Source organism: Triticum urartu, chromosome 6A, assembly GCF_056163025.1.
Source record: "Triticum urartu cultivar PI428250 chromosome 6A, HENAU_Tu73, whole genome shotgun sequence".
In the NCBI taxonomy this organism is placed as follows: domain Eukaryota; kingdom Viridiplantae; phylum Streptophyta; class Magnoliopsida; order Poales; family Poaceae; genus Triticum; species Triticum urartu.
Window position 1 is genome coordinate 69,516,356 of NC_141878.1, and position 22,367 is coordinate 69,538,722.

General features: G+C 43.3%; 1 protein-coding gene across 2 annotated transcripts; it reads left to right on the forward strand.

Annotated features, from left to right (window-relative positions):
- Positions 1-3,002: 3,002 nt before the first annotated feature.
- On the forward strand, positions 3,003-22,277 carry LOC147963985 (uncharacterized). 2 transcript variants are annotated; one of them, XM_087526618.1, is made up of 3 exons: positions 3,003-3,239; positions 3,345-3,406; positions 12,545-22,277. In XM_087526618.1, exons 1-3 carry the CDS (start codon positions 3,030-3,032, stop codon positions 12,804-12,806), a joined length of 534 nt encoding a protein of 177 aa, XP_087382744.1. In that variant the 5' UTR covers positions 3,003-3,029; the 3' UTR covers positions 12,807-22,277. The 2 variants fall into 2 exon arrangements, with proteins under 2 accessions (XP_087382744.1, XP_087382745.1); XM_087526619.1 differs by lacking the exon at positions 12,545-22,277 and having other exon boundaries at positions 3,345-10,428.
- The last annotated feature ends 90 nt before the right edge of the window (positions 22,278-22,367 follow it).

Below are 22,367 nucleotides of genomic sequence, written 5' to 3' on the forward strand. Positions count from 1 at the left end.
GCATGTCGTCGGAAGACCTAAAACTTGAACTCTAATGTGCAGGAGATACCATTGTTTTACTAACCATTCAAGCACAAATTGGCTCACAAAATAATCTAAGGTTTGTCATGTAGTGTAAAAAATTGTCATGCTGCAACAAGTAATTGCCACGCCGAAATTCATCTGACGCCTGATATATTGGGGTGTGTGCTGGCTCGCTGATGACACGGACGCCCAGCAAAAATTCTAAACCAACGGACTTTTACAGGCCTATTATGCGATCTGTTCATGAATTAATCTTCCAACCACCTGAATTTCAATGGGTGTGGGCTCCTCATCATGATTTCTTCCCATCAAAGTCCCAGCTAAGAGCATCTCTATCACACCCCGTATAATGTCGACGCGCAAAATGCATTTACAGGTCACTGAAAAACGAATTTGCGGGTTGACGCGGGCTGCGGCCGAGCAGACCCGTGTAACAGACGAAAACCCTCGATAAGCGAATTTGACAGCGATTCCGACAATTGAATTCAAATTCGAACAATAAAACATAGTTCACGCGCAAATAAAAGCATAATTTTGTATGACAAACGCAAAAAGATTTCATGCAAAAGCAACGACCACGTCCATCATCATCTTGGTCGTTTTTCACCTGTCGTCATGATCTTCACTCCGCACCACCTCCATCGATGTCATCGCCGCCCCCGAATCCATCACCGGCACTTGTTCCAACTCCGGCACCGAAAGCATTGTCGGGCGCACTAAATGCATCGGCGACATTGTTTCCAAATCCCGATGAGAAAACATCGTGTAGTTCTTTGATCTCACGCTTTTTTTTGCTTGTGCTTGCTCATACGCCCCCTCATCTACCTCCTTCACTTCATCTTCACAACCATGATCATCCACGCCACCCCCCCCCCCTTCAGTTGTAATCGAAATCAGTGAACGGGGCTTGATCGATGTCGACTGCGTTGGTGTCCAACAAGTTCACGAACTTGGCAGTGGTATTGTTCGAACCACCGCTACAGTGAGTGACATCAAGTCACGAGCTACCACAATGACGAAAAGCGAAGCAAGTACAAGGGATCGAAGATGCATACCTTCCGACCATTTTATCGAACACCTCGCCTGCGGTGGAAGCAGCGCCGTTGAATGGCATCGCCAGGGAACATCTTGCCGGGACGGAGGGAGTGGATGAAGGCGCCGGCCTTTTCATAGGAACCTTCTTGCGCTTCACACCCGAAACCTTGCCCACCTTCTCCGCCGGCGGCCGGGCAGATCGCGCAAGGGCGGCAGCGCCCGGTGCGCGTGCCTTTCCGGTGGGGCCAGCCGGATTGCCGCCTTGCACGACAACGTTGCCCTGCCACTTGCGAGCAGGCGCGGTGGTGCCTTGAGCGCCGGCGGGGGCGACATGACCGGCGGCGAGATCCGCCGGAGGGGATTGCATGTGCGCGACCTCCACGGTGACGGGAGGCGGCTAGGAGGCTTCCATGGCGGCGAACAATGGCCGGGGAAGATGGACCGGAGCGGGCGGTGGTGTGCAATGGTGGCCGAGAGAGGAGGGGGGGGGGAGGGGAGCGGGAACATCCACGTGGAAATTTCCCTCTCGCCAAATCTCGCTGCGGATAGGGGGCGAGCTCGGATCGGCCTCCCACTCTGTGAATCTAATAGTTGAGGACGAACTTTTGCCGCACTATGCAAAAAATTTTACGGGTCAAACACGTTTACAGGATCTGATCGGGCAGCATTTTTCACGCGAACCCGTATTTTAATAGTTATTTCACGGGTCACGGCATTATACTGGTAATGCTAGAGATGCTCTAAGGTTCCGAGTAAAAGCCCGTGATCATGTGTGCGTGTAGCAAAGCTCGACGCCGAGTCCGAAATGGCAAAGGTTTGTTTGGCTTCGGTCGTCGCAAGCCTCGAGACAACAATGCCATTCAGTTTGGAACTCGGGAAACTGAGGTCGCACATGGCCATATAAGGGCAAGAGTTGGCCGCTCCAGGCTCGATCCATCGCCGCACAGGCACATCCTAGCTAGAGACATCGATCGATCAATTGCAATCAGGTCGGCCGCCACTTTTCGGTCGTGGAAGTCGATCTCCGGCCAGCCCGTCGGTATGTTCTGCCTGCTCGTGTCTCCGGAGCCGCTCCGCCGCGCGCAGCTCCTGTCCGACTCCGCGCCGCCGAGCACAGCAAGCTACAGGGCGGCCGTCGTTGGCCCGTCTACCACGCCGCTGGCCGTTTCTCGCCACGTCGCAGTGGATATCCCCGATGGTTACGACGACGACGAGGGGGGCGACGACTCGGACGTCTACGAATTGGAGACGACGACGCAGCACATAAGCCCCGTTCGTAGGGTGCTCGCGAAGGCGGCGTTGGTTGCGTACACGGCGTTCGCCGCACCCGCCTTTGTGGTGACCGCGGCCACGCGGAGCAGCAACTGGCTCCAGGTGCTGCTGGTTGTGGTGCTGGTGCTGCTCACCTTCCTGTCGCTTTTCATGGCCACGTTGTACGCCTTGGAAGACGAGGACAGGGAGAGGGAGGAAAGGGAACGATGGCCTCGACGTCGCTCCGACAAGCGTGGAATAATGTGAAGACGTAATTAGGCAGGAAACCATTTTTTGAGAACTTGTAGGCATGACCACCAATTGATACGGCGGTGTGTCTCCGGCAGTCCGGCTCACTCAAGTGCTTGGAGTTGTTGGTAGAAGGTTCATGCATTTAGTTGTATTTTTTGTTATTTCTAATTGGTTATGAATAGATTGAAAGTTCTTTAGAAGAAGATATGAAATGTTGTAACAACACATGTTGGCAATGTAAATTTCTTTGGAAAACCCGTATGCGTATTCAGGTGTTCCAAGTGGATGAATGCTCTGCTCCTAACCTGTCGAACACCTTAATTTGATCTGGCTTCCCTTATTTAACCACCTTGGTTGTTAACCGCCCTAATGATAGTACTTACAGCACAAGCTCCAGCATGCATAAATGCGACTTGCGTATGATTTGCTCCCGTCAGAAATTCAGAAACCACGTTTTGGCCCTCGCGATGCCAACCCTAGACCGGAGGCTGCTCACGTGGGGCGACTCCGACACGGAGGACGGCGGCGGCGGTGGCGGAACGGCGGACATCCTCGTTGAGGAAGCACGGTATGGCGACCTGTGCGCCAGCCTCGTGGACGACGTGCTCGTCCCGGGGACGGACGGTCAATGCCGTCGCGGCGGAGTCGGTGCAACGCCGGCGTCCCGCACGCGCAAGGTACGCACGCTGGGCATGCATTCTTCAGGTCGCGCGCAGAGTTTGCATGTCTTGGATCGCGGCCGTCACAGCTCATGGGGCTTGAACTCTCATGAATGTACGCAGGCTTGTTACGCGGCGGCAGGGTTCGTCGCCGTCGGTTGCATCTGCGCTTACCTGTCCTGGAGGTGCCACACGAGCAAACACTAGATTTTTGTTCCTCTATCTTTTGTTGATTGGTTTTTTTTTTCTGAGAATCATATTTCGTTGATTGGTTTGGAAGGGCTTGCCGCGCGATAGATTTTTTTTTCATGGTAATATATATGGCATAAAGAGGAAGAGAAAAAAGAAAAAAATATTTACGTAAATCTCAACATAAGATCAATGACATAAGACTTAGATATGCAATACTTATGGCACATCTAGATGTGCTTTAGCAAAACTGAATATATATCTCATTCATATCTTAAAGATCAAATACAAATCATGTAAGGACCGGCATGACAAATTCAAAAGGTAGCAGAACATCTCTGAGCTTGACACCAACGGCCGTCATCTGCCTCCGGCACCACCACAACAGTCACCGAAAAAAAGAATGATGAATCACATCCTCACCCGAGCTTGATGCAGCTCCATCGCTGATATTCAGCTTTGCGAACCTCCAAGGTGGCTCACCAAAAGTGAAGTCTTTGTCGTTAAACGAATCAGACAGGGGCAACACCACGGGCGCGTCATCGAACTCCAGATCTGGCACCCCACCTCGACTAAGACGCCGAAGGAAGAAATCATACCTGCCATCCATGAACCACAAACCCAGCACACGTTCCGTCTTTCAGATGTCGTCGATGCAGACCACAATCTGTATCCGCTCCTGAACTACCTCCCAAGCTCTGCGTCGACGAGTAAACATCGTCGCAACAGCGGAGTCTGGGGACAAAGGTCCACCATGAGGATGTCGTCGCCGTCACACCATTCTTGCTTGAACAAACATGTTTTCAAATCGCTCCCCTACCATAGGACTGATGGCCTCATCAGGGAACGATCCGAAAAATCTTTATTCAGCGCCATCATCATCACCGCCGAAGCTAAAACGATGAACATCCTAAAAACCTAGACCAGAAAGGAGTAAAAAACAATCCACATGTGGCGCTTAGAATCGAACACAAGACCTCGTATAAAGGCACGCCTGTAGTTAGCCACTAGAGTTATTGGACGTTAGTGACTGTTTGTCACCGTGAAACACTAAAATGCGGCAGATCGAACAATTCAGAATTTTTTTCAAACATTTCTTGAAACTGTGAATTTTTTAAATTGATACAAACAATTTTTGAATTTGAGATATGTTTTTGCAAAAATGAGAGCTAATTATTAAAATTGAGATTTTTTTAGGAAACAAGTATATTTCTACAGACTTCATAACATTTTCTAGAAATGTAAACAATTTTTTGAAAATGCGTACACTTTTTCAAAAAGTTGAACTTTTTTGAATTTGCAAATAAATTTTGGAACGTGAACATTGCTTTGAACATTTATACTTGTTTTGGAAAAACATGAACATTTTTATAACATGTGAATTTGTTCTGAAAAAATGAACACATTTTTAAATTTTCATTTTTATGTGAACACTAATTTTTTGGAAAAATAAAAAAAATGAATTTTGGAACCTTTTGGAACTTGCGAATTTATGAAAAAAAGACTCAGAAAGAATGAAAAATTAAATAATAATGAAAAACGAGATCGACTTTTGCAAAATAGAAAAACTAAAAGGAGAGGAAAACTCGTGAAAAAAAAATGAAAAAAGATGAAAATCATGAAGAAAAAAACAAAACAAAAACGTATCCTAGCTACTTGGGCCAGCTCATGTGTGGTTTGCTTAGTGTCGAATTCGGACTTGCAACTAGGATAAAAAAAAAGTTGGGCCCCACTTGCAAGTCGAGGGTGTACTTGCAACTGATACAGAAAAAAGGTCGGGCCCTAGTTACAAGTCGAGAGTGGACTTGCAACTTGGAAAAAAAAAAGTCAGGCCCAGTTGCAAGTATAGGACTTTGAAACTACTAAAATAGTTTGGACCCCAATTGCGAGTCGAAGGTAAACTTGCAACCCGGACAAAAAAGGTTGGCCCTACTTGCGAGTCGAGAGTGCACTTGCAACTTAGACAAAAAAAAGTCAAGCTCCAGTTGTGAGTCAAAAGTGACTTGCAACTAGGACAAAGAAAAGGTTGAGCCTCAATTATGAGTCGATGGTGGACTTGCAACTGGGGAAAAAGGTCGGACCCCAACTGCAAGTTGAGGGTGGACTTGCAACTAGGACAAAAACAATCAGGCCGAATTGCCAGTCAAGAGTGGTATTACAACTGGAGAAAAAATTTCAAACCCTAGTTGCGAGTCGAGGGTAGACTTGCAATTGGAACAAAATTGGTCAGAGCCCCAGTTGTGAGTTGACTGTGGACTTGCAACCGGGACACAAAAAAGTCGGGTCCCAGATACTAGCCGAGGGTGGGATTGCAACTAGCAAAAAAATAGGTCGGACCCAAGTTGCGACTTGAGGATGGACTCATAGCTGGAAGAAAAGACAAAGGTCAGACCTCATTTACGAGTCAAGGGTGGACTTGCATCTAGAAAGAAAGTTCGGGCCTTAGTTGCAAGTCGAGGGTGGACTTGTAACTGAGAGAAAAATAGGTCGTTCCCTAGTTGCGAGTCAAAGATGGACTTGCAATTGGGACAGAAAAGGATGACCCCAGTTGCGAGTTGAGAATGAACTTGCAAATGAGACAAAAAAGACCGAGCCCCAATTGCGAGTCGAGGCTAGACTGACAACTCAGGAAAAAAGGTTGGACCCTAGTTGCGAGTCGAGGCTGGACTGGCAACTGAGAAAAATCCAAACTATGGGCCCAATTCCGTGTCGATGATGGGCTTGCCACTCGGACTACTCAAAATTACGATACCGGTTGCGAGTCGATGATGGGAGTTGCAACTAAGACTACTACAATCTATGAGCCCTAGTTACAAGTCAAGGATGGAATTACAACTTAGATAAAAACAAACTATAGTCCCGGTTGAACTTCGATGACTTTTGAGTCGGGTTTAAGGAAGCTTTTCAAGTAAAAACTGACGATGAAAAACTACACATGAATGGGCCCGGATGAAAGGAAAAATAGAATGAAGAGGCTGAAAAAAACACGTAGATGTGCTCCGCACAAAAAAAATGAGACAAGTCAATGAAAAGGAAAAAAGGGAGCAACTAGTTAACGAGCGCTCCTTCGGGAGCCTCGCAACGATCAGCGTCACTTGACGTGCTCTCAGCCATTCGCCACGTGTCGCGCTTTGGACGCTTCCTTTGGATTTTGTTTTTTTATTTTTCCGCACGCGTTTTCGGTTTTTTAAACGGGTTTTTTTGATGTTTTGGTTTTCCCCGGTCTTTCTTAGCTTTTCGAACAAAGAAAATTTTTTTTGCGCGAAAAAAACGCGTTTTTTTTATTTTCCTTTTGCGAAAGTCACGGTTTTTCTTCCGTGAGAGGCACGGTTGTGCTTTAGCGAGAGTCACGGTCGTGCCTTTCGGAAACGAAAAAAAACGTGTTTTCTGTTTTTTTTCTTTCACGAGAGTCACGGTTTTGCTTTTACGAGAGGCACGGTTGTGCTTTTGCGAGAGTCACGGCCGTGCCTCTCGGAAAAGGGAAAAACAAAACGCGTTTTCTGTTTTTTTTTCTTTCATGAGAGTCATGATTTTGCTTCCGCGAGAGGCACGGTTGTGCTTTCGCGAAAGTCACTACCGTGCCTCTAAGAAAGGGAAAAACAAAACGCGTTTTCTATTTTTTTTTTTCTTTCGTGAGTCACGGTTTTGCTTCCGCGAGAGGCACGGTTGTGTTTTCGCGAAAGTCACGGCCGTGCCTCTAGGAAAGGGAAAAAATACGCGTTTTCTTTTTTTTTTTCTTTCGCGAGAGTCACGGTTTTGCTTTCGCGAGAGGCACGGTTGTGCCTTCGCTAGAGTCACGGCCGTGCCTCTCGGAAACGAAAAAAATGCGTTTTCTGTTTGTTTTTCCTTCCACGAGGGTCACGGTTTTGCTTTCACGAGAGGCACGGTTGTGATTTCGCGAGAGGTACGGGTGTGCCTCTTTCGGAAAGGAAAAAAAAAACCATGCTCCCGATTCGGTTTTTTCGCCCGGTTTTTTCGTGAAAAAAAAGTTCGTCAAAACCTATCAACATGGGATCTAGTTTTGAAGATCTCGACGCGAGGAATCCAATGGTGAAAACGGTTCGAGATTTAGACACACGGTTAAAGAGATAAAACGTTTTGAATAAACGAATCTACGAAAAAAGAGAAAACTCTCAGGTTGCGACAAGGAGCGGGCTGCATATGCGCCACTTGTCGCGACCTGGGGAAGTGGAGTGTTCTTTGCAACGAGTACTCCTTCATTAATGATTTCGAGGAAAAACAATAAAAAATTTGAAAAATTGCACATGGCGGGCCACTAGGTGTCTCGCACAACGCCATGCTTCAACAAAAAAACATTTGATCGAATCGCTTTGTCTATGCTCAGTTGCCCGCATCGTTCTGGCCACCTCCACATTAAAGAAAAATACGAATTTTGGTGTCTGAATCCGATGGCTGAAAAGTTAGATGTGAGGTAACCATTTTCATGTAAGATCTTAACTGGGCTTGTGCAAGTGGCGCAACCTTTTTTTATTCATAACTCTCTATCTATAAAAAAATGTATAAAGATGAAGAGTTATGAATAAAAAAGATAAAAAGAAGAAGGAACCCTTCAATGTAGCAGTGCGTTCATTTTTTTTTTGTTTCTCTCTGTGTTTTTTGTTAGGTTTTTTCCGTTTGGCCTAGTTTTTCCTGTGCTGTTTCTTATCTTGTTTCCACCGTTTGTGGTCGGGTTGTCTTGGTTGTTTTTTCTTGTTTTTTTGTTTTTGTTATTATTTCTTCACTGAATTTTCTCCTGTTTTCATTAACTTTCGGGTTATACTTCTTTTTTTTTGGTTTTTTCATCAATTTTCTTTGGGTTTTTCATCTTCTTTATATCTTGGGTGTTTTTTCTCTCTCGTCTCTTTGTCTTATTCATCTATCTTTTTGCTTCTTCATCGGTTTTATTAGGTTTCTCTCCTTTTCTTATTTTATTTTTCATCTTCGCTTTTCTTTGTTTCTTTCTTATTGTTCACTGGTTTCCTTCGTCTTTCGTTGTTTCTTTCTTGGTTCGCTATTTTCCAAATATATGATGTATATTTTATTGGTTTTCTTTATTTTTCTTTGTTTTTTCCTTGTTTTCACTATTTTTCAAATATATGATGTACTCCCTCCATAAACTAAAATAAGAGTGTTTAATCACTACTTTAGTCATCTAAATGATCTTATATTAGTTTAAAGAGGGAGTATATATTTCTTTAAATACAAGTTTTGAACACTTTTTGAATACATGGTCAACATTTTAAAATACATGGTCAACAATTTTTAAATGGTAATAAACAATTTTTCACACATAATGTTCATTTTTCGTATATATCAGGAACATTTATATATAAATGTTTACCATTTTGTATATACATAATTATTGTTTGATGTTTACTTTAATTTAGTGTATGTTTCTTATTTTGGGTATACATCAGCAATATTTTTTATACATGTTTAACATTTTTAAATATATGATCAACTTTTTTCTTACACATTGTGTATTTTTCGTATATATTTATCTTGTACATGAGAAGTTGTTTTTCCACATACATTTTAAAAAATTGAATGCTTGATTAACATTTTTTACAACTATACAAGACCAACATTTTTACATACACATCATGTATTTTTTGTATACATTTTTCGCACAGATGATAAACATTTTTTTATATATTTAACATTTTTAAATGCTTGATTAACATTTCTTAAATGTTTGATTAATATTTTTAAAATACATTATCAACATTTTTAGTACACATTGTATACATTTTTCGTAGACATGGGAAATATTTTTTCTATACTGATTTAACATTTTCAAATGCTCGATTAACACTTTTCAAATGTTTTATATGAAAAAATGTAATATAGTATATATGTAATATTTGTAAATATAAACAAAATTAAAAATAGGAAGCAGAAAATGAAACAAAAAAATAGAAAAATATAAAAAAAACGAGGTTGTGCCTGTGGCCTCGCGCGCTTGGCCGGCCTAGTTTCACGGGTCATGAGGCTTCACTATGTCCCATAGTAAGCAAGATATAGTCACACCCGTTCTACGCTGCATATGTCCATGAATAGGAGCTGCTCCGCCAAAGCAAACAATGATAGGTACATCTTGGCCAAAGTGAATCATGATAGATGGATTAAGCCACCACCATGTTTCCTCAAAGTTAATGGTGACAGGGCATTGGCAAAGGCCTCTGACCGGTGAGTTTCTAGCGTTGTTTGTAGAGCAGATGATGATACTTTTATTTTGGCGATCAAGAAAACCACACTTAGATGGGACCTTCAGCGATGCTTCTAAATGTGTAATCAACTTCACATGATTACTAGCAACAAAACTTCTCTCATGGCCTAAAAAACAAATGAAACTACTCACGTCATATGTTTCATGATCGGTAGGTATAAATATATGATGAACAATTTAAACTTAACAATCTTTCATCAATAAAACTCTTAGAGCATCTACAACCGGTCATAGCAAATATGACCCCTTAAACGCTCGAGGCCGCGCCCGATCAGTGACCGGAACGTGTCTGTAAGTCTTTATTTTTTCGTCCGCGCAACCACACTTCTTATTTTTCTTCTCATATATCCGGTCACTTGTACGTGATTGGTGGAGATGAAGAGAGAGAAATAAAAAAATGAATAAAAAAAGAAAAGTGGTCTGCGGTGGGGTCGCGTCCTACATGGCGGAATGCCCGGACGCGCCCAGGCGTGTCCGCGAGCCCTCATATCCTCCTCATATTTGAGATGAATATGAGGGTTCGCGGACAGCCCGAACATATAGGGATGATATGAGGGGTCCTGTTGGGTCATGTTTTTCATTCTCTCTCCTGTTCGATCACTGACCGTGCGTGTCCGCGGGCGTATGAGGGATGGTTTGAGAAGTCCAGTTGTAGATGCTCCTATGCATCAACTATAAGGTGTAATCAACACACACAAGTAGTAATATGATAATAGCATTGACGAATATATCAATGCAAGGAACATAAAGGTGAAAGAGCTTCGTAACTCAGACAAACCATTCAAAAGGTATCTTCAATATGAATTTTCATTACTAGAAAAGTGCAAAAAAAATAGTGTGTGCATGTACAAACTAACATGTGGAATACACACACTAACATGGGAAGTAAACTTGCAAGTCAAAAGAAAACCCATGGAACCCTTTCAACATCATATCTAGTTTCAAAGATATTGACCAGGAACACATAAGTGAATATGGTTTGTAATTTGGATAAATGTTGTAAAGATATTTCAGTTTGTTCTTCGAAAAATAAAACGGTAGAGTACACCTCAGGCCGCAAAAATTACAATCTCTCAGATTCCTTCTCTGCATATGCCCTGTCCTAATCACGCCACATGGAGAGCAAATAAGGGGTTGTTCTTCCACTAACTTTGCGAAGACTAACATTTTTCTAGTGATTGTGTAAGTGAACAGTGAGTTTTGTAAAAAAAAATACATTCTTCTTAACCTTGCAAGATGTTAGCAAATATTATTGCCATCCTAGAATACCTGATTTTTGTGATGGATGAAGTCTCCAAGATACAACTTCGAACATTGTTTTTTATAGGAATATGTTAGTGAAAAATATTATTTTGTACTTAAATATGAACTAGTTTTCACGATAAATCAATCTACCACTACTACCACCACCACTACTACCACTACTACTTTGACTCATCCCAATATTTTTATTTTTATTTTTGACTCAAAATGGAGCATCAAGAGGATACAAACACAGAGCACACAACCAACACCAATATGTTGGAAATATGCCCTAGAGGCAATAATAAATTAGTTATTATTATATTTCCTTGTTCATGATAATCGTTTATTATCCATGCTAGAATTGTATTGATAGGAAACTCAGATACATGTGTGGATACATAGACAACACCATGTCCCTAGTAAGCCTCTAGTTGACTAGCTCGTTGATCAATAGATGGTTACGGTTTCCTGACCATGGACATTGGATGTCGTTGATGACGGGATCACATCATTAGGAGAATGATGTGATGGACAAGACCCAATCCTAAGCATAGCACAAGATCGTGTAGTTCGCATGCTAAAGCTTTTCTAATGTCAAGTATCATTTCCTTAGACCATGAGATTGTGCAACTCCCGGATACCGTAGGAATACTTTGGGTGTGCCAAACGTCACAACGTAACTGGGTGGCTATAAAGGTGCACTACGGGTATCTCCGAAAGTGTCTTTTGGGTTGGCACGAATCGAGACTGGGATTTGTCACTCCGTGTAAACGGAGAGGTATCTCTGGGCCCACTCGGTAGGACATCATCATAATGTGCACAATGTGACCAAGGAGTTGATCACGGGATGATGTGTTACGGAACGAGTAAAGAGACTTGCCAGTAACGAGATTGAACAAGGTATCGGGATACCGACGATCGAATCTCGGGCAAGTATCGTACCGCTAGACAAAGGGAATTGTATACGGGATTGATCGAATCCTCGACATCGTGGTTCATCCGATGAGATCATCGTGGAACATGTAGGAAACAACATGGGTATCCAGATCCCGCTATTGGTTATTGACCGGAGAACGTCTCGGTCATGTCTGCATGGTTCCCGAACCCGTAGGGTCTACACACTTAAGGTTCGATGACGCTAGGGTTATAAAGGAAGTTTGTATGTGGTTACCGAATGTTGTTCGGAGTCCCGGATGAGATCCCGGACGTCACGATGAGTTCCGGAATGGTCCGGAGGTAAAGATTTATATATGAGAAGTCCTGTTTTGGTCACCGGAAAAGTTTCGGGTTTTATCGATAATGTACCGGGACCACCGGGAGGGTCCCGGGGGTCCACCAAGTGGGGCCACAAGCCCCGGAGGGCTGCATGGGCCAAGTGTGGGAGGGGACCAGCCCCAGGTGGGCTGGTGCGCCCCCCACAAGGGCCCAAGGCGCAAGGGAGTGGGAAAGGGGGCAAACCCTAGGGCAGATGGGCCCTAAGGCCCACCCTGGTGCGCCTCCCCCTCTCTCCCCCCTTGGCCGCCCCCCTTAGATGGGATCTAGGCTGGCCGCCACCCCTAGGGGTGGAAACCCTAGGTGGGGCGCAGCCCCTTCCCTTCCCCTATATATACTTGAGGTTTGGGCTGCCCATCACACATGAATTCTTCCCCTGTTGGTGCAGCCCTACCCCTCTTCCTCCTCGTCTCTTGCGGTGCTTGGCGAAGCCCTACTGGAGTACCACGCTCCTCCATCACCACCACACCATTGTGCTGCTGCTGGATGGAGTCTTCCTCAACCTCTCCCTCTCTCCTTGCTGGATCAAGGCATGGGAGACGTCACCGGGCTGTACGTGTGTTGAACACGGAGGTGCCGTCCGTTCGGCACTAGGATCTCCAGTGATTTGGATCACGACGAGTACGACTCCTTCAACCCCGTTCACTTGAACGCTTCCGCGCGTGATCTACAAGGGTATGTAGATCCACTCCTCCCTCGTTGCTAGATGACTCCATAGATTGATCTTGGTGACACGTAGGAAAATTTTGAATTATTGCTACGTTCCCCAACAGTGGCATCATGAGCTAGGTCTATTGCGTAGATTCTATGCACGAGTAGAACACAAAGTAGTTGTGGGCGTTGATTTTGTTCAATATTCTTACCGTTACTAGTCCAATCTTGTTTCGACGGCATCGTGGGATGAAGCGGCCCGGACCAACCTTACACGTACGCTTACGTGAGACCGGTTCCGCCGACTGACATGCACTAGTTGCATAAGGTGGCTGGCGGGTGTCTGTCTCTCCCACTTTAGTCGGAACGGATTCGATGAAAAGGGTCCTTATGAAGGGTAAATAGCAATTGGCATATCACGTTGTGGTTTTTGCGTAGGTAAGAAACGTTCTTGCTAGAAACCCATACCAGCCACGTAAAACATGCAAACAACAATTAGAGGACGTCTAACTTGTTTTTGCAGGGTGTGCTATGTGATGTGATATGGCCAAAGGATGTGATGAATGATATATGTGATGTATGAGATGATCATGTTCTTGTAATAGGAATCACGACTTGCATGTCGATGAGTATGACAACCGGCAGGAGCCATAAGAGTTGTCTTTATTTATTGTATGACCTGCGTGTCATTGAACAACGCCATGTAATTACTTTACTTTATTGCTAACCGGTAGCCATAGTAGTAGAAGTAATAAGTTGGCGAGACAACTTCATGGAGACACAATGATGGAGATCATGATGATGGAGATCATGGTGTCATGCCGGTGACGATGATGATCATGGAGCCCCGAAGATGGAGATCAAAAGGAGCAATATGATATTGGCCATATCATGTCACTATTTGATTGCATGTGATGTTTATCATGTTTATACATCTTATTTGCTTAGAACGACGGTAGTAAATAAGATGATCCCTCATAATAATTTCAAGAAAGTGTTCCCCCCCAACTGTGCACCATTGCGACAGTTCGTTGTTTCGAAGCACCACGTGATGATCGGGTGTTAGATTCTTACGTTCACATACAACAGGTGTAAGCCAGATTTACACACGCGAAACACTTAGGTTGACTTGACGAGCCTAGCATGTACAGACATGGCCTCGGAACACAAGAGACCGAAAGGTCGAGCATGAGTCGTATGGTAGATACGATCAACATGAAGATGTTCACCGATGCTGACTAGTCCGTCTCACGTGATGATCGGACACGGCCTAGTTGACTCGGATCATGTAATCACTTAGATGACTAGAGGGATGTCTATCTGAGTGGGAGTTCATAAGATGAACTAAATTATCCTGAACATAGTCAAAAGGTCTTCGCAAATTATGTCGTAGCTCGCGCTTTAGTTCTACTGTTTAGATATGTTCCTAGAGAAAAATTAGTTGAAAGTTGATAATAGCAATTATGCAGACAGTAGAAGGCTTATGTCCTTAATGCACAACTCAGTGTGCTGAACCTCGAACGTCGTCTGTGGATGTTTCGAACATCTGACATACACGTTTTGATGACTACATGATAGTTCAGTGCGTAATGCTAAATGGTTTAGAATTGAGGCACCAAAGACGTTTTGAAACGTCGCGAAACATATGAGATGTTTTGAGGGCTGATATTGGGATTTCAGGCTCGTGCCCACGTCAAGAGGTATAAGACCTCCGACGATTTTCTTAGCCTACAAACTAAGGGAGAAAAGCTCAATTGTTGAGCTTTTGCTCAGATTGTCTGAGTACAACAATCATTTGAATCGAGTGGGAGTTGATCTTCCAGATGAGATAGTGATGTTTCTCCGAAGTCATTACCACCAAGCTGCTAGAGCTTCGTGATGAACTATAACATATCAGGGACATATATGATGATCCTTGAGATATTTGCGATGTTTGACACCACAAAAGTAGAAATCAATAAGGAGCATCAATTGTTGATGGTTGGTGAAACCACTAGTTTCAAGAAGGGCAAGGGCAAGAAGGGATACTTTATGAAACGGTAATTCAGCTGCTGCTCTAGTGAAGAAACCCAAGGTTGAACCCAAACCCGAGACTAAGTGCTTTTGTAATAAGGGGAACAACCACTGGAGCAGAATTACCCTAGATACTTGGTAGATGAGAAGGCTGGCAAGGTCGATAGAAGTATATTGGATATACATTGTGTTGATGTGTACTTTACTAGTACTCCTAGTAGCACCAGGGTATTAGATACCGGTTCGGTTGCTAAGTGTTAGTAACTCGAAATAAAAGCTACAGAATAAACGGAGACTAGCTAAAGGTGAGCTGACGATATGTGTTGGAAGTGTTTCCAATGTTGATATGATCAAGCATCGCACGCTCCCTCTACCATCGAGATTGATGTTAAACCTAAATAATTGTTATTTGGTGTTTGCGTTGAGCATAGACATGATTGGATTATGTCTATCGCAATACGGTTATTCATTTAAGGAGAATAATGGTTACTCTGTTTATTTGAATAATACCTTCAATGGTCTTGCACCTAAAATGAATGGTTTATTGAATCTCGATCGTAGTGATACACATGTTCATGCCAAAAGATATAAGATAGTAATGATAGTACCACCTACTTGTGGCACTGCCACTTAAGTCATATCGGTATAAAACGCATGAAGAAGCTCCATGTTGATGGATCTTTGGGCTCACTCGTTTTTGAAAAGTTTGAGACATGCGAACCATGTCCATTGGTGTATATGCATGAAGAAACTCCATGCAAATGGACCATTTGGACTCACTTGATTTTGAATCACTTGAGACATGCAAATCATACCACATGGGCAAGATGACTGAAAGCCTCGTTTTCAGTAAAATGGAACTAGAAAGCAACTTGTTGGAAGTAATACATTTTGATGTATGCAGTCCAATGAGTGCTGAGGCGTGTAGTGGATATCGTTATGTTCTTACTTCACAGATGATTTGAGTAGATGTTGAGTATATTTACTTGATGAATCACGTGTCTGAATTATTGAAAGGTTCAAGTAATTTCAGGGTGAAGTTGAAAGATCGTCGTGACAAGAGGATAAAATATCTATGATATGATCATAAGAGATGAATATCTGAATTACGAGTTTGGCATAGAATTAAGACATTGTGGAAATTGTTTCACAACTGATACAGCCTGGAACACCATAGTGTGATGGTGTGTCCGAACATCATAACTGCACCCTATTGGATATGATGCATACCATGATGTCTCTTATCGAATTACCACGATAGTTTATGGGTTAGGCATTAGAGACAACCACATTCACTTTAAATAGGGCACCACGTAATTCCGATGAGATGACACCGTATGAACTATGGTTTAGAGAAACCTAAGCTGTCATTTCTTAAAAGTTTGGGGCTGCGACGCTTATGTGAAAAAGTTTCAGGCTGATAAGCTCGAACCCAAAGCGGATAAATGCATCTTCATAGGACACCCAAAACAGTTGGGTATACCTCCTGTCTCAGATCCGAAAGCAATAAGGGATTGTTTCTAGAATCGGGTCCTTTTTCGAGGAAAAGTTTCTCTCGAAAGAATTGAGTGGGAGGATGGTGGAGACTTGATGAGGTTATTAAACCGTCTCTTCAACTAGTGTGTGACAGGGCATAGGGAGTTGTTCCTGTGGCACCTACACCAATTGAAGTGGAAGCTTATGATAGTGATCATGAAACTTCAGATCAAGTCACTACTAAACCTCGTGGGATGACAAGGATGAGTACTACTTCAGAGTGGTACGTAATCCTGTCTTGGAAGTCATGTTGCTAGACAACAATGAACCAACGAGCTATGGAGAAGCGATGGTGGGCCCGGATTCCGATAAATGGCTCGAGGTCATAAAATCCGAGAGAGGATCCATGTATGAAAACAAAGTGTAGACTTTGGCAGAACAGCTCGATGGTCGTAAGGCTGTTGAGTACAGATGGATTTTAAAAGAAAGACGGACAATAATGGTAAGTATCACCATTGAGAAAGCTCGACTTGTCGTTAAGATGTTTTCCGACAAGTTCAAGGAGTTGACTACGATGAAACTTTCTCACTCGTAGCGATGCTAAGAGTCTGTTGGAATTATATTAGCAATTACTGCATTATTTATGAAATCTTGCAGATAGGATGCAAAAAACATTGTTTTCTCAATGATTTTCTTGAGGAAAGGTTGTATGTGATACAACCGGAAGGTTTTGTCAATCCTGAAAAATGCTAATAAGTATGCAAAGCTCCAGCAGTCCTTCTAAGGACCGGAGTAAGCATCTCGGAGTTGGAATGTATGCTTTGATGATGATCAAAGATTTTGGATTTATACAAAGTTTATGAGAAACTTTATTTCCAAAGAAGTGAGTGGGAGCACTATAGAATTTCTGATGAGTATATGTTGTTAACATATTGTTGATCAGAAATGATGTAGAATTTCTGGAAAGCATGCAGGGTTATTTGAAAAGTGTTTTTCAATGGAAAGCCTGGATTAAGCTACTTGAATATTGAGCATCAAGATCTATAAGGATAGATCAAAACACTTAATGGTACTTTCAAATGAGCACATACCTTGACATGATCTTGAAGGTGTTCAAGATGGATCAGTCAAAGAAGGAGTTCTTGCCTGAGTTGTAAGGTATGAAGTTAAGACTTAAAGCTCGACCACGGCAGAATAGAGAGAAAGGACGAAGGTCGTCCCCTATGCTTAAGGCATAGGCTCTACAGTATGCTATGCTGTGTACCGCACCTGAAATGTGCCTTGCCATGAGTCAGTCAAGGGGTACAAGAGTGATCCAAGAATGGATCACAGGACAGCGGTCAAAGTTATCCTTAGTAACTAGTGGACTAAGGAATTTTCTCGATTATGGAGGTGGTAAAAGAGTTCATCGTAAAGGGTTACGCTGATGCAAACTTTGACACTGATCCAGATTATTCTGAGTAGTAAAATGGATTCGTATAGTAGTAGAACAGTTATTTGGAATAGCTCCAAATGTAGCATAGTAGTTGCATCTACAAGATGACATAGAAATTTGCGAAGTACATACGGATCTGAAAAATTCAGACCCGTTGACTATAACATCTCTCACAAGCATAACATGATCAAACCCAGAACTCATCGAGTGTTAATCACATGGTAATGTGAACTAGATTATTGACTCTAGTAAACTCTTTGGGTGTTAGTCACATGGGGATGTGACCTTGAGTGTTAGTCACATAGCGATGTGAACTGGATTATTGACTCTAGTGCAAGTGGGAGACTGTTGGAAATATGCCCTAGAGGCAATAATAAATTAGTTATTATTATATTTCCTTGTTCATGATAATCGTTTATTATCCATGCTAGAATTGTATTGATAGGAAACTCAGATACATGTGTGGATACATAGACAACACCATGTCCCTAGTAAGCCTCTAGTTGACTAGCTCGTTGATCAATAGATGGTTACGGTTTCCTGACCATGGACATTGGATGTCGTTGATGACGGGATCACATCATTAGGAGAATGATGTGATGGACAAGACCCAATCCTAAGCATAGCACAAGATCGTGTAGTTCGCATGCTAAAGCTTTTCTAATGTCAAGTATCATTTCCTTAGACCATGAGATTGTGCAACTCCCGGATACCGTAGGAATACTTTGGGTGTGCCAAATGTCACAACGTAACTGGGTGGCTATAAAGGTGCACTACGGGTATCTCCGAAAGTGTCTGTTGGGTTGGCACGAATCGAGACTGGGATTTGTCACTCCGTGTAAACGGAGAGGTATCTCTGGGCCCACTTGGTAGGACACCATCATAATGTGCACAATGTGACCAAGGAGTTGATCACGGGATGATGTGTTACGGAACGAGTAAAGAGACTTGCCAGTAACGAGATTGAACAAGGTATCGGGATACCGACGATCGAATCTCGGGCAAGTATCGTACCGCTAGACAAAGGGAATTGTATACGGGATTGATCGAATCCTCGACATCATGGTTCATCCGATGAGATCATCGTGGAACATGTAGGAACCAACATGGGTATCTAGATGCCGCTGTTGGTTATTGACCGGAGAACGTCTCGGTCATGTCTGCATGGTTCCCGAACCCGTAGGGTCTACACACTTAAGGTTCGATGACGCTAGGGTTATAAAGGAAGTTTGTATGTGGTTACCGAATGTTGTTTGGAGTCCCGGATGAGACCCCGGACGTCACGATGAGTTCCGGAATGGTCCGGAGGTAAAGATTTATATATGGGAAGTCCTGTTTTGGTCACCGGAAAAGTTTCGGGTTTTATCGGTAACGTACCGGGACCACCGGGAGGGTCCCGGGGGTCCACCAAGTGGGGCCACAAGCCCCGGAGGGCTGCATGGGCCAAGTGTGGGAGGGGACCAGCCCCAGGTGGGCTGGTGCGCCCCCCCACAAGGGCCCAAGGCGCAAGGGAGTGGGAAAGGGGGCAAACCCTAGGGCAGATGGGCCCTAAGGCCCACCCTGGTGCGCCTCCCCCTCTCTCCCCCCTTGGCCGCCCCCTTAGATGGGATCTAGGCTGGTCGCCACCCCTAGGGGTGGAAACCCTAGGTGGGGCGTAGCCCCTTCCCTTCCCCTATATATGCTTGAGGTTTGGGCTGCCCATCACACATGAATTCTTCCCCTGTTGGTGCAGCCCTACCCCTCTTCCTCCTCGTCTCTTGCGGTGCTTGGCGAAGCCCTGCTGGAGTACCACGCTCCTCCATCACCACCACGCCGTTGTGCTGCTGCTGGATGGAGTCTTCCTCAACCTCTCCCTCTCTCCTTGCTGGATCAAGGCATGGGAGACGTCACCGGGCTGTACGTGTGTTGAACACGGAGGTGCCGTCCGTTCGGCACTAGGATCTCCGGTGATTTGGATCACGACGAGTACGACTCCTTCAACCCCGTTCACTTGAACGCTTTCGCGCGCGATCTACAAGGGTATGTAGATCCACTCCTCCCTCGTTGCTAGATGACTCCATAGATTGATCTTGGTGACACGTAGGAAAATTTTGAATTATTGCTACGTTCCCCAACACAATACACATACAGAAAACACACTGGAAAATAGCAAAAAGTCATATAAGACAAAGCTATGCGTAAGCGAGCAAAAAGGAAAAACTCAAAGCAATAAGATATGCGATTGGCAAACTACTACAATGACAATATCTGCACCATCATCTCATGACACCACACATGCGACGGGTTCCTTCAATAGCAATGCCTCTAGGAAGGATCAATGCTCGAGCATCACCGTCACCGGATCCAACCATCTAATGTAAGAATCTGGGTTTTCACCATGAAGAATCGGTCTAAGCATATTTGAGCACTGCCTTCAACAAGATAACGACATAAAAAGTGTCGACATTGCCATGTATATAACCAACACGGGTTAGACCTAGGCTTTCACCCCAGAACTCGAGACCAATATCACTTGTCCATTGATAGTCGTATTTAGAAAAGTTTGATTCACTAGTAGAAAAAGGCACTTCATTTTTTAAACTTATTACAACTCCAGACTTTTTGTGCATTCATTATGCACCATTCAAAGCCACCCCATCAACTTTCAACCCTTTCTGACATCATTTGCTATTTTTCATGCATTTAATGATTTTTTGAGCTAAATTACCCTGAAATTGAAAAGAACTACAAATGAACTCTGAAAAGGATGAAAGTTGGCATGGTTTCATCATTTCACCCACATAGCATATGCAAAAAAATAGACAAGGTTACGGCAAAAAGTGGATGCACTTCGTGTACAAACTGGACAATCTCTTCCAGTATCAGGGTTTCAGACGAAAGCTCATCTGTTACAAAGGCACTTTATTTTTTAAAACTTATTACAACTCCAGGATTTTTGTGCGTTCAGTATGCACCATTCAAATCCACATCATCAATTTTCAACCCTTTCTCACATCATTTGCTATTTTTCATGCATTTAATGATTTTTTAGCTAAATGACCCTGAAATTAAAAATCACTACAAATGAACTCTGAAAAGGTTGAAAGTTTGCATGGTATCATCATTTCACCCACATAGCATGTGCAAAAAAGTTGAGAGGGTTACGGAAAAAACTGGATGCACTTCATGTACAAACTGGACAATCTCTTTCGAAGTATTAGGGTTTTGGACGAAAACTCATCTGTTACAAAGGAACTTCATTTTTTTAACTTATTACAACTCCAAACTTTATGTGCGTTCCATATGCACCATTCAAAGCCACGTCATCAACTTTCAATCCTTTGTGACATCATTTGCTATTTTTCATGCATTTAATGATTTTTTTGAGCTAAATGACCTTGAAATTGAAAAACACTACAAATGAACTCTGAAAAGGTTGAAAGTAGGCACGGGTTCATCATTTCACCCACATAGTATGTGCAAGAAAGTAAAGAGGGTTGCGGCAAAAAATGGATGCACTTCGTGTACAAAATGAACAATCTCTTTGAAAGTAGCAGGGTTTCGGACGAAAACTCATCTGTCACAAAGGAATTTCATTTTTTAAACTTATTACAACTCCAGAATTTTTGTGCGTTCAGTATGCACCATTCAAAGCCACGTCATCAACTTTCAACCCTTTCTGCCTTCATTTGCTATTTTTCATGCATTTAATGATTTGCTTTGAGCTAAATGACTCTGAAATTGAAAAGCACTACAAATGAATTTTGAAAAGGTAGTAACTTGGCATGGTATCATCATTTCACCCACATAGCATGTGCAAGAAAGTAAAGAGGGTTGCGGCAAAAACTGGATGCACTTCGTGTACGAAATGAACAATCCCTTTCGAAGTATCAGGGTTTCGGACGAAACTCATCTATTACAAAGGGATTTCATAACCTAAATATTGCCAAATTGAATATAATGATAAAACACACTAATATTAAACATAAGAAAAAAAGAATCACTGAAAAATCTATTTTTAAAATAAAGTTATTCACAAACTAGTGATTCAGACAAATTTCAAATAATTCAAATTTAAATTATTCAAATTTGAAAACTACTGCAACTAACAGAAAGTTTGTAATTTTTGTACCTAAGCAAAAATATTTACAAAGAAACTCTAAATACAGCAAAAAATAACTCACAAATAAATAAAAGAAAATAAATAAAGCAGGAAAAAAGCCCGCCTACTGGGCCACAGCGGCCTGCATACGACTAGAAACCCAACCTATAGTTGGGCCAGGATGCAGGCCCGCAAGGCCCAGTAGGCCCACGTGGCAGAGCAGCAGTTTAGTCCTAGTAGCGTGCATTAGAGAGGAGCTCGAAGGAGCAGCCGCGGCTGGGTTTATAAACCAGTGCGGCTGCCCTTCGCTCGGCGAGGTGGGGCTAAACTTTGTGCACCGCGGGGCGGCAGCGCACCACCTTTAGTACCGGGTCGTGGCTCCAACCGGTACTAAAGGGACGGTCTTTAGTACCGCTTTCAGCCACGAACCGGTACTAAAAGGGAGCGACCAACCGGTACTAAAGGTCCATCTTATATATACAACACTTCAAAAAAAAATTCAGTTTCATCTCCCACTTCTCCAATCTCTTTCGACATCGCTGCCGCCCCGTACGC